Here is a 12,150-nt window from a genome sequence, read left to right as displayed (position 1 = left end):
AGGTGACCTAGGTTCCTCATTACTGGGAAAAAATTGCAACAGCAGTCTTGGTGGGTTGGACTTAGTAACTTTTACATATCTCTATCAACACAGCACAACTCTGAACTGCATGAAGTAGAATTTTAAGGACAGGCGCACACAGTAGCAGTAAATGTTAACCTAAAAGTTTTTTTTCATCGTTCACAGCTTTTGCTGAATGCAAAGGAAGAATTCTTGTTGTGCTCCTGCTTCTCCTCTCACAAAGAGAAACCTCAACAATGTCCTCAGGTGAAGTGGAAAGATTACATTGTTCTCAAGTTGTGAAATGGCTTTAGGTGTATTTAATGTTCAAACATATGGAAACGCAACATTTTAAGCTACTCCTACCACTGGCAACATGACTGACATGCTCATATCAGACAATGACGATTCTTTATTCTTGATACCACTTTATAATGAATTGTTATGACATTGATGACAAGACAAAAGGATTTATGACATCTGTATTCTATATTGGCTTAAAATTAACCAAAAAAACTTTTTTTTGTTCAGTTTCACTTCATCTCACATCCAAAGCTATCAAGCCGCCTTATCAGTAGCTCCATGCCCAAACACGTAGGTCGATATTTCTCATTTTGACACTCTTCTCTTGCTGGCCAGTACTCCACCCAGGTATTCTCACCAAGCAGATACTGGAATCTGAACACAGAAAAATGAAAAATACTTCAAATTTTTACGAGGCAAGGTATTCTACAGTGTATACCATATAGGAATTGGAATACATAAAATGTTAAAGTAGATAATAGTGAACAATAATGTGTGTGGTGTAATTTATATAATTCTGTGTAAAACAGCTATTTCTTGACCTTAAAATTCATGTGTCTTTTTGTAGACATTTATCATGAACAATAGTCTTACCAACTTTCTTTTCACCTGTCCTACTGCTGCAGCAACATGAAACCAAAACCAGAGGTTTATAAAGCGGTCTTACAGCACACAGCAAACTTACGAATCGCCGTCTTTGTAAATATCAGATGATGATCCCATGATCAGGTAGGTTTTGGTTTCTTTCAGATCCAAAGCATCTCTGCAGTGCTGATAACTGATGAATCTGCGAAGTTTGCCTCCTGGAGCCGGATCCTTAGTTCCTGTAATTGAAAAAAAATTATATGAGGAAGAGAGCTTAGAAGACCACCATAAAATGCATGACAAAAGGTTACATGTATCACTGTTTTAATCGCAAAAGCACTATTTATAAATGTATCCATTAATAGTAAAAAAAAAAAAAAAAAAAAAAACTAAGGCATCCTCTGGATTATAACACAATCTGAAATATTGCTACATTATTGTTATAACTTTTAAAATTGCTGCCTTGACAGATGATTTGAAAGTTTTAGTCATCTCCGAGTACATAAATGCCAAACATCCTTACTGATCACAACTCTTAGAGAACAATATAATGTAAACTACAAAGTTACACTAACAACAACAACAACAAAAGAAAACACTACTATCATGTGGACAACTTTTTTTTTTTTTTTGCTGTTTCCGGGACTGTAATCTCTGTAGCAAAAAGGAGATTAGACCCACCAACTTTAATGACCTCCAATATCCGGATAGAGTACATGTCAGTGTTTTCTTCGGCTTTAAAATGTTCCACTCTCACTTTGTAAACTGAAAGGAGAAAAGTTGAAGACTGTTAACTCTCTGGCCTTTCTTTCTTACTTACTCATTCACACATTCACACACACTCTTACCAAAGTCTATTTTGCTAGTTGCTGTGGATTCACAAGCTTTTGTAGCGCGCTGTTCATTGTCGATGTTCTCCTTTTTCTGCTTAGTGCAGCTCTCTGGAAATAAAGATTGGACAGAAAACAAAAATACACATCTGATGACTCAGATGGCAGAGCAAATCCGAATGTTACTGATACCCAGTAATATGCTCAATGTTCCACGCTATTTTAAATACAAGGGAAGAAAAACTGACATATTAAGAGGTATAAAAATACTTTAATCACATAGAGCTCTAGACTGTCTTTTTTTTTAAGCTCATAACTGGATAAAGGAGCATTGGAACTTAGATGTTATCGTGTTTTCCAGTCGTAGTGATGTCTCTCCAGAAAACAGCCACTCTTGCTTAACAGTTTAATTACTTTTTGTCAGATTCCTCCTTAACACTGAAATAAAAAAACACATCCTATTGGTTGTCTCAGTGACTGAGGCATGTTGCTCCAACTGACAACAGGAATGAGAGTTCAGCCCAGTTCACTGTAAATTCACAGAGGGAAAAAGCTCTCGCCTCCAAGATGCTTATGAGTTTGGGGTTGATGTGAGAGTTTGATATATAGTTTAGTTTATATTTATAAATTAGCTTGGTTTCCATTGCTGTTTTCAATTCATCTTTAGGAGATGTGGATAAGGAAAGGTGAATGGAGCAGGTAAAATCAAAAAGGCTTCCACTAATACACCGTTTTTTTTTTCCTCTTCAAGTTGAGGGCTCAAGACAAGTTCTATTGAACCACCAGTAGAGTAGCTTATCCCACCTCTCTCTTGCAACACTAAGTACGTTGAAGTACTTTTAAAGTAAGCACTTTGAATTGCCTTGTGTACGAATTGTGCTCTAAAAATAAACGTGCCTTGCCTTGAGTATCCTAGTTTGATCACAATTCGCCAGTGTCAACGTATCTGATCCTTTTCTGTCTTTTGAGGCTATTGCAAGGACAGTTCACAGGCCAAGAGAGAATAACCAAATTAGTTAGGGCTTCAGGCCTATTATTACACCCATTTTAAAGTATCTTTTTTTTTCTTTCTTGTTGAGGGCTAACTAAAAATTGTGCACTGAAGTTTTTTAAGTAAACTTTACTATCCCATTATGTCAACAGTTCAAATCAAGTTTGTATCTATAAAACAGCAACATATTGGTCTAATAAAACATATTTTTTCCCTGTCCAGCCATTTCTTTGATCAAAACAACCTCTGTCTGGCAAACTGCTTATGGCCAGCTCAGTGTTTAATCTCTATCCGCTATCCAGGTGTGGTAACCGAGTTTACCACACCTCCTTGGATTATTTCAGACCATAATTCGAAACACAGTCTTTCTCTAAACCCAGACAAATTCTGAAGGTATCCACAATAAACGCAGTTCTTGTTCATTTAAAAGTGTAAGTCTGTGTGCTGTTTTAGTCCTCGTAGCTGATGTCACATCAAGCGGTCCACAGGTGCATTTTGTTAATGTATGCCATGGAGTCCAAGCCTTTGACCTTCACTGATCCTAAAATCAAACTTTCTGCAGCTGTTGATTTGGCTCCTTTCTTTTAAAATAGTGACTTTTGTTTTCATCGTGTATAAGATTCAGAGTACTGTACAAAATGCCAAGGCACTTCTTTAATAAGTTCATAAATCACAAATGCATTCTTTGGAAGATTAAGTAATCATATTACCTTCAGCGCAAACACGTACATCATCTACAGAAAGGATCAGGAGCTCTCCACTACCTCTCTCAGGGCGATAAAATTTCACACAACGTTTCTCTGTAACAAGAAAGAAAAGAATAATTTAATATTTAGTAAGAATTAGAGAAGACTCATAACACATGTACATTAGAAAGTTATCTAAATTTTAGAAGAAGCAAGAGAATTTTTTTTAATGTATTTTTGATCATTGAATAAGTTTAAGTAAAATACATTGAGAGACTTACTGTTATAGTATTCATAGATCGACACGGCAGCTGGTTGCAAGACACCCACTTTCATTTCCTGTTCAATTCTGAAAGAGATCTCCTCAGGCCGTGTGTTAGAAACCTGTAGAGGGGGACAACAAAGGTACACTAAGTGTGGAGAATAGAATTTCTGCAGGCATGAATGTTTTGTAACATCAATGTTAATGTCAGTTTCCACAACTAATATCTGTAAATGAATATGTTGAGTCCCTAACTAGGTGACCAAATTATGGAAGCAAACACACCTTGAGCTCTGTTTGTTGACAACAGCAGTATAAATAAGTCATGTTTCACTTAAAACTTTGGTTCCATGTAAGTCAACACTCAAGTGGACAGTATGCAAACTGTCTCCCCAAATAAGAGACAAGCTTTTGTTGTACCGGCTACCATGTTTAAGATTTGTTTGGGTGAATGTAAGCCCTACCTGACAGCTCTCAGTCTTCTACTTTTCTTGCATTTACCACACATAGCTGTTTTTGTAGGACAGTCTCACTTTGGACCATTCACCAGAGGACTGCATTTAAATTTGAAAAAGGGCGCCATAGTAAAAGTCTTACCTTTTTAAGGTAAATGATGAGAGAACCTTTTTCTGAGAGAGCTTGGTCTGTCTCATAATTTGAGATAATGGGAGCATGTCCTGAAGACAACTACATGCAAAAAGAGTTTAAAATTACAGGTTAATACAAATATGCTCAGTTTGAAAATAGTGTGAACCTGTAGACTATAGGTTTGTATGCATGTCTTACCGATTCCAGGTCATTTTTGTTAAAAGTGTAGCCCGTCGGTAAACCAATATCCAAGATTGTCATAGATGCACTGCGTTCTGTATTTTTATACCTGCACACAGAAACAAATGATAGAAAAGATAAAGTCTAGAAAGAAAGTACAAAGCCTTTATAAAGATTATGAATGTTCTACACATGATTTTATCCCTGAGGAAACTGGTAACAGGGGAAAGGTAATTATTTTCAGCCTGCATTAATGTTGACCATGGTAAACAGAAGAATGGTGAATAAAGACAAAATACGGCCAGATTCAAAGACAGGGAAAAAAGATCAATCTGAAATGCCCTGTGTAGAAATTAAATATTGTGTCAAGAGATGGTAACGTGAAATTCCAATTGCCACCCTTGCTACAATTTGGAATTTATGTATCTGTGGAGAATTTTGCTGTTGGGTCTGAGCCGATTTAACAGCTGATCAGTACATACTTTGTTAATACTCAATTAAAAGAACCACTTAAAGATAAACAAAGCTCTTGTCATAGTTTTTTTTCCAAACCCTGATAGTTTTTATGAGAGAAAGGGTCCATTACTGAACATTGCCACATATGACATTAGAATTGTTGATGGTACTTACAAAACCTTTATTGTCAGCTTGAATGTTTTCTCACCATCTGTGATTTTCTCTGTAGAAGTAAAAATATTGAATGAGTTTTGTTTAAGCTCTACCCCACCCCTCAGAACAGCAAAATATAAACATGACATACTAATGTAAGGAAGCAAAAAAAATCACTATAACAGAAACCAACATCAACAGATTGGAAGCAAAAGGAACAGAAAAGGGCACAATTACCTGGGATAAGCTCCAGGTTCAGGTCAAACATCTTACAATCACTTTTAGTTTTTTCTGGGAGAGCATAATACAGTGACACCATCTATGAAACAAACAAAAATCCAACTTAATTGAGTAGGAACATTGTCAAGGCCCAAAAGAGGGCTCTATTTGATGCCAACACCCACTATCTTTAGATTATGACTTTATTGTCATGTAAATACATGAAATACACAAAATTACTCCTCCGCCTTTAACCCATTGGCACCTGTTGAACACACACATTCACACTCATGAAGACAGATGCCATTTATCTTGTTTTCTCTGTATATTAATGATATAGGTAAGGGCCTAAATCCAGCTAAGGTACATCTATATGCAGATGATACCATTATATGCACTGTTAGTACCTCAGTGCAAGATGCCTTGGATTCTTTACAAACGTCCTTCATATCCATTCAAAATGCATTATTGCAGTTAAAATTAGCACTTAACACAAATAAAACGAAGTATATGATTTTCACACGATCAAGAGCATGTCCTGATGGTAACTTAACAACACTTGATGGTACCTTCCTGGAGCGGGTTATTTCTTACAAATATCTTGGTATTTGGTTAGACCAAAAGCTCACATTTGAAGTGCATATCAATAATCTTTTAAGAAAGCTAAGGCCTAAGGTTGGTTTTTATTTTCGTATGAAAAAATGTTTTTCATTTTTAGCAAGAAAAAGGCTGGTCCAGAGTACTTTTCTCTCAGTGTTGGATTATGGTGATACAATTTATATGCATGCGCCCTTATGCTTCCTCAAGAAGCTGGACGCAGTTTATCATTCTGCATTGCGATTTGTAACAGGTGCCCCCTCAAGAACTCACCATTGTGATCTATACTCTAAAGTCCAATGGCCATGATACTTTTTATTGCTAAGGCATTGTTGGGTAAACTTCCCCATTATATCTGTAATTTATTGACTCTTCGCACTTCATCTTATGGTACACGTTCCTCACAGAAGTTGTTACTTCAGTCTTGCACTCCTCGTACTGAATTAGGGAAGACAGACTTTTCTTTTTATGCTCCTCACCTATGGAATGAGTTGCAGAATATATTGTGTATGGATTCTCTGCCCTCTTTGGAGACTTTTAAGAGGGAAATTAATGCTGTTTACACAGAGGAATGTCATTGTTTTTAAACATACACCACATAACCTTGATCTGATGCTATGTTTTATGTAGGCCTAAGTTTATCATTATTATTTTCTCTCTTAATGTATTTTTTGTAAGTTTATTTTCCTTATTATATGTTTTGTGTCTGTCTGCGTCTGGAACTGTATGTAAGCTGCCATTTTGACCAGGACTCCCTGGCAGAAGAGACTCTTAGTCTCAATGGGACAATCCTGGCTAAATAAAGGAAAAAAAAAAAATATATATATATATATATCCTATGTGTTTTCTGAATGTCTTTGTGATAAAGACAGACCTCTTTTCTCCCTTTTCTATTTTTGAGAAAATGTACAAAGAAGCAAGACCCCTGAGATTTAAATTAGAACCAAAAGAACCAAGAAAATTAGCAGAGGAAAAACCCCAACCACACAATTCCCAACCTTTACTTCCCTAATGCTGCGTGTACACCAAGGGCAACCTACGCTACCTGGTAGCGGAGGTAGCTGGAGAAGCTTCGCTTGAGAATTCGCTTTGGTAGCTTTGTTCGCTCGTGACGTCACATTTAGAATGTTCAATTTTTAAAGGCCCCGCGGCTGTGCAGCACCCCCGCGAAAAAGAACAAATGAGGAAAGAGAGGGCAGGGACACGAATAAACGTGTTGTTATTTACAATTTGTTATACAAGATATACATCACATTACAAATGATGTAAAACTACATTGGGTACACCTGAGAAGAGCAGGAATAGCAGAGGCAGCTGTGAAAAATAAAATAAATTCGAAATAAAATCTGAAATAAATCCAAAATAAAACTTAAATGCGTGGGGTTAGAACACTATTGTACTGAAGCACTCGACACGGCAATTGCAACAGTCTCAGGATTAAACGACTATTGTTTGGATAGGGCCTAAACTAATGGCCAAAGAACCAGTCAAAAAGTGTTGTTGCAATCCCGCTGAAACTATGTAGTTTTAACATTGGCTCTTGCCTCTGTGTCCGGAGCAAATGAAATGCTCTCCCGGTGCCTTATAGTGTTTTTCTCCAAAAGGGTGGACAGATTCTGATTTCTGGAGAATTTTTGCATGTTTTTGTTGCTAGAGCTCTGCCTGCAGTATCAATCTGGACTGTTTTATTTCGAAAAGGCTTGAATTACCTATCAAAGCTTACCCACAGCTATGTATTTAAAGTATTTTAATGAGAAATGACCAATGTAAAATTAGACAAAAATTAGGTCAATTTTGGGGTCCGCACTGGGTTTCACATGTATGAAAGTTATTGCACCAATTTTAAAATTTGAGGGAACAAAACCAGAATCATCTAAATGGCAGGTAGAAACATTGTTTTTCATAAATGAGGCAAGCGATAGCAGTTAAAGTTAGAAGGTTACTTAATTACATAACAATCTAAATAACGCTGGATTCTAAATGAGATATAACAAATAGACTTGCTCTGCTAGGTACAATCAACCTGTGTCCTACAGCACTCTACAGCCATGTTATGAGGATGCATTGCTGTGAAACTACCATTAGCCTACAGTAGGATCGTATATATCTGCGACTGTACACACTGGCCAATAACATAAAAAACCAAACTGCATCATACTCACCTTGAAAACTGCTTCTCCTGTTCCTGTAGCAGTCAGTTGTATATCCTTGTTTATACCTTGGAACTGTTGCGATTTAAATTGGACAGTTGTTTACATACACAAATACATACAAATGCAATACATATAAAGATATACACACATTTATCACACACAATTATTATTGATTAGAAGATCATTTTAAGTGAATATATATACAACTGATGATTTCAGATAACACATTTTCTCACCTTATCCGTTCTTGCTTGATAGTGATTTTGCTGGTTAATTTTGTACTTGTCCAGCAGTGACTTGCCTGGTAATAATATGTCAACATTCATATTATATGGTGGTTCTCTTGCATTGGTCCAGTAAGCTGCTACTGCCTGATACACCATTATAGTCGCCTTAAGACGGAGACAGAAGCAAAAGCTCAATTCGCAATTTTCTGACATAAAACTGAAAATCTGAATTTTAAAATCATGATTCACATTCGCACAAAACCATATTCATAGAGAGAGAGTTAGATGTTACCTGAGTTGATCCATAGCCTCCTCCCACCTTTTGCCTTTGGCTGAGCCATCTCACTACAGATTTTGCATTTTCAAAGTCCTTTAACAAAAAAAGGCAACAAAAACTTAAAATAAGAACATATTCATTGTAGCCTGAGTATATTTCATCAACTAAGACGCCTTTTGAATGCTCGAGATTAACCTAGAGACAAATGTAGTCAAACAAACGCTGACCTCAGCCTTGACAAGTGCAAGGAGAGCATAAGCTGTGGCCTCCAGTGTGAAAATGTCTCCCTTCTCCACAGGCCAGTGGGATCTGTCTGTTGAGGACACATACAGTGTACTTATATCCATCATACACTGACTTGATTTGATCATTTTCCATTTTTAGAAGTATTATGTGAGAACCTTGGGCAGCAAACTTGAAGAGAATCTCCTTCTTCAGTTTATTTTCATTTGCCAGGGCATATGATGTCATTGCAACAGCATAAGGATTGGTTAACTGGGGGAGGCGCCTCTCCAGGTAGGACGTTGCTTTCTGTATACTGTTTGGCAAACTCTGTGCAGAAGACAAAGATACTTTATAAGAGGAAAACGTTGACAATAAATCCTGTGTAAGCTATAAATGGTGAAGCTACAGCTCCCATTGTGATCCTTAGGGCAGCTTATCCTAATTATTCTGACTGAATATCTGACTACAATGAGATTATAAAGATAACCTTTTCCACCCCAATATTTCAGTAGGTTAAGTCCAATCGTGAACACTGTTAATTATAAAGCACTTCTGTGCAAACAATGGCATAAAGAAAAGAGGGCAGCAGAAAGACACAATGTGTTGATGGGTTACTTACATTAACAGAAGAAGAACATAATGTTTGTGACTCCTGCATGGCAATCAGGCAGAAAGCTGTCATTGAAGCATCTGAATCTACACCGCCCACATCACCCTACACACACATACATTGACATATAAACAAATATATGTTACACCTCTCTCTCTTTCTTTACATATACATATGATGTTTAAATATGTTATGAGAACTTTTGGACCTAAATTAAGAACTGATATTACTAAAATACATTCACTTACAATCATGTGTTTTTCATACACACTTCCGATTTCCACAAAAACCCCATCAGGTTGCTGAGTGTTAAGAATGAGAAACTTGACGGCATCGCAGATCACACTTCTATCAATTACCACGAGACTATAGGCTATTGAGAACACCTTGGTAACATATGCAGTCAACCTTTTGGTGGAGAAAAAAGTAGAGTTATAGCACAGTGAAGTGTTGAAAAGAAAACTGATTAAGTCATTTATCATTTGCCTTAGGGTTCATTTTCTACATGGACAGTCCATAAAATATTGAATTTACTATCTCGCCATAACTCAGAGTAAAGGACGATGAGCAATACCTATGTACAATGTTTGTGTGCCTCACCAGGTGGTGCTTTGCCATGATTGAAAAATAGTAAAGGATCCATCATTTTTCCGAAATGCAAGTTCTTTGTTAAAACCTGGACAAAACAACCAGAAAAATATTTTACTTTACCATTGTTTCCTTAAACATATGAGCAACTGGACACTAGTTGCTAGTTTAAGGAGAATTAAATGTTGATGTAAGTTTACCTTTTTAGTGCAATATTTTCTCAGTATTCAGATAGCATACACATTATAGTATCTGTGCTTATAAAGACATCTGCACAAGCTTACCAGATTTAATGTGTCCTAAGGCTTTGTCGCGCTTCTCAAACCCTACATCTTCCCACCGGTTGGTTTTGTCCAAATATGAGGTTGCAATGACAGGCAGAGTCATGCCAATCATGTTCTGCTCTCCACAGCCGTCGGGCTCTTGGATCAGAGATCCCATGGACTCCCCACTGATGCCGTACTCAAACAGTGAACTCATCTGCTCTATTCCTGTGTGAACAGATATAAAGTCCGCACAAGCTTTGAGATCATTTTATGCAACAAAAACAAATGGTTTGAGCACACATGATCAAAGTATGTTGTCCAGAGAATGTCCAAGTTATCTGTACTGCCTATCTCCATGTTTTATATGGCCAACTGTGTCCAGCTAGGTTTCAGGTCTGTTAAATATCATGGGGCAGATGTATTAATGGGCACGCCTGGCATATTCAACCACTTTACAAGTAGTAAACAAGTCACTGTAATGTTTATGGTTTAAACTTTGTATCTTGGTCTCACCTGTCAAAGAGACTAGTGTGCTTGAAGGTGTGTTAGGAACCAAATCAAGGGGGTTTATTTCACTTTTGATAGTCTCCACTTGTTTACCACCTGAGGAAGGAGACAGTGAGAAAGCATGCTTCGAAAAATAAAATGAGACATTACTGAATTTAACTTATTGTGGCATCTTAAGAGGTAAACTTAAGTTTACCTTTCCTGCCAGGGTCCAGTGTTATATCAAATGGAGATTTTACCAGTACACCTGGGGGCTGGAAAGACAGTAGTTAACAAACAAATAGTCCACTTCCTGTCAAGAAACTAAAAATAACTCAAAATAAAAAGCCGCCAGTGCCACAAAAATCCTTAGAAAATATGCACTATATTTTGCTAATGTCATGCACTGTCACTGTATTTACAACCCGAATTTCCAAAACATTAAGACACTGTGTATAACTTGAATTAAAACAGATTGCAATGATTTGCAAATGTCGTCCTCAAAAGATATATCAGATGTTGAAAGTGAGATGTTTTCCCATTTCATGAAAAAATATAGCTGTCTCCAGATTCTCCAGTCTTTTGATGATATTTTGTACTGCAGATGGAGGAATATTCAAAGTCTTTGTAATTATATATTCAGGAACATTATTCTGTAATTGCTCCACAATTCAAAGACAATGTTATTGCTGATCCTCCATCTTTACCTCTGAGAGACTGTCTCTCCAAAAAATGCTCTTTCTATACCAAATTGTGTTACAGATATGCCAGTTAACAGAATTAGCTGCAACACATTTGACCAGCTTTTTTTTAGTGCCATCTATCTTTCTAGCCTTTTGTTGCCCCTGTCCCAACTTTCTGAGATATGTTGTTGCCATCAAATTTAAGATGTGCAAATATCTTTCATGACATTGGTAAAACAATTCGCTTTCAAGATTTGATAAGTTTATCATGATCTATTGTGAATATCATTTTGATTTATGAGATCTGCAAGTCACTACATTTTGTGTTACAGTATTTACATTCTAAACTTCAGGTCCAACTTTTGTGGAATTATTGTATTTCAAAATTTCAAGATTCTTAGGGGGGTTAGGCTCTGTGTGGTGGCTAATTGATGTGAGAAACTAATGTCTCATGCTTTCTGAAGTTGAATTCTGGCTTTGTCATATAAATGTTGGGGCTGTCAAAAGTAACGCTTTAAAAACCAGTTAATGAAAATTTAGATGTAAGATTAATATAGACGCATTCTGTGAATACGACCTTGGTCGACCCATAGTGCAGGAAACTATAGTGAATATAGTTTAACCTTGTGGAAAGTAAAATAGATAAGAAAAAAGTTAATTTTCAAATTCCTGACAGATGGATCTCTTGACAAATCAACGTTATCTCTCAGAACAGTCGATGTGAATTGAGTTCTCACTGGAGTATGTCTGATCTTAAATATTGCTTGCTAGCAAAACACACGGCT

General features: G+C 36.7%; 1 protein-coding gene across 1 annotated transcript in view; it reads right to left on the bottom strand.

The window, feature by feature from the left end:
- Positions 1-533: 533 nt before the first annotated feature.
- The window catches only part of LOC142378842 (complement C3-like), a 29,392-nt gene continuing 17,775 nt past the window's right edge, over positions 534-12,150 (bottom strand). The window contains exons 23-43 of the mRNA XM_075463768.1: positions 10,900-10,957; positions 10,710-10,799; positions 10,215-10,421; positions 9,943-10,018; positions 9,591-9,750; positions 9,352-9,447; positions 8,909-9,059; positions 8,735-8,820; positions 8,523-8,600; positions 8,240-8,395; positions 8,013-8,075; positions 5,272-5,353; positions 5,056-5,104; positions 4,444-4,534; positions 4,255-4,344; positions 3,677-3,779; positions 3,420-3,509; positions 1,737-1,829; positions 1,570-1,653; positions 989-1,127; positions 534-678 (exon numbers count right to left, since the gene is read on the bottom strand). Of these exons, the coding sequence (XP_075319883.1) occupies positions 534-678; positions 989-1,127; positions 1,570-1,653; positions 1,737-1,829; positions 3,420-3,509; positions 3,677-3,779; positions 4,255-4,344; positions 4,444-4,534; positions 5,056-5,104; positions 5,272-5,353; positions 8,013-8,075; positions 8,240-8,395; positions 8,523-8,600; positions 8,735-8,820; positions 8,909-9,059; positions 9,352-9,447; positions 9,591-9,750; positions 9,943-10,018; positions 10,215-10,421; positions 10,710-10,799; positions 10,900-10,957 (2,187 nt within the window). The remainder of the gene's footprint in view (positions 679-988; positions 1,128-1,569; positions 1,654-1,736; positions 1,830-3,419; positions 3,510-3,676; positions 3,780-4,254; positions 4,345-4,443; positions 4,535-5,055; positions 5,105-5,271; positions 5,354-8,012; positions 8,076-8,239; positions 8,396-8,522; positions 8,601-8,734; positions 8,821-8,908; positions 9,060-9,351; positions 9,448-9,590; positions 9,751-9,942; positions 10,019-10,214; positions 10,422-10,709; positions 10,800-10,899; positions 10,958-12,150) is intronic.

Source organism: Odontesthes bonariensis, chromosome 4, assembly GCF_027942865.1.
Source record: "Odontesthes bonariensis isolate fOdoBon6 chromosome 4, fOdoBon6.hap1, whole genome shotgun sequence".
NCBI lineage: Eukaryota > Metazoa > Chordata > Actinopteri > Atheriniformes > Atherinopsidae > Odontesthes > Odontesthes bonariensis.
Note: the sequence above shows the minus strand (reverse complement) of the source record. Positions and strands in the feature narration are given on the sequence as shown.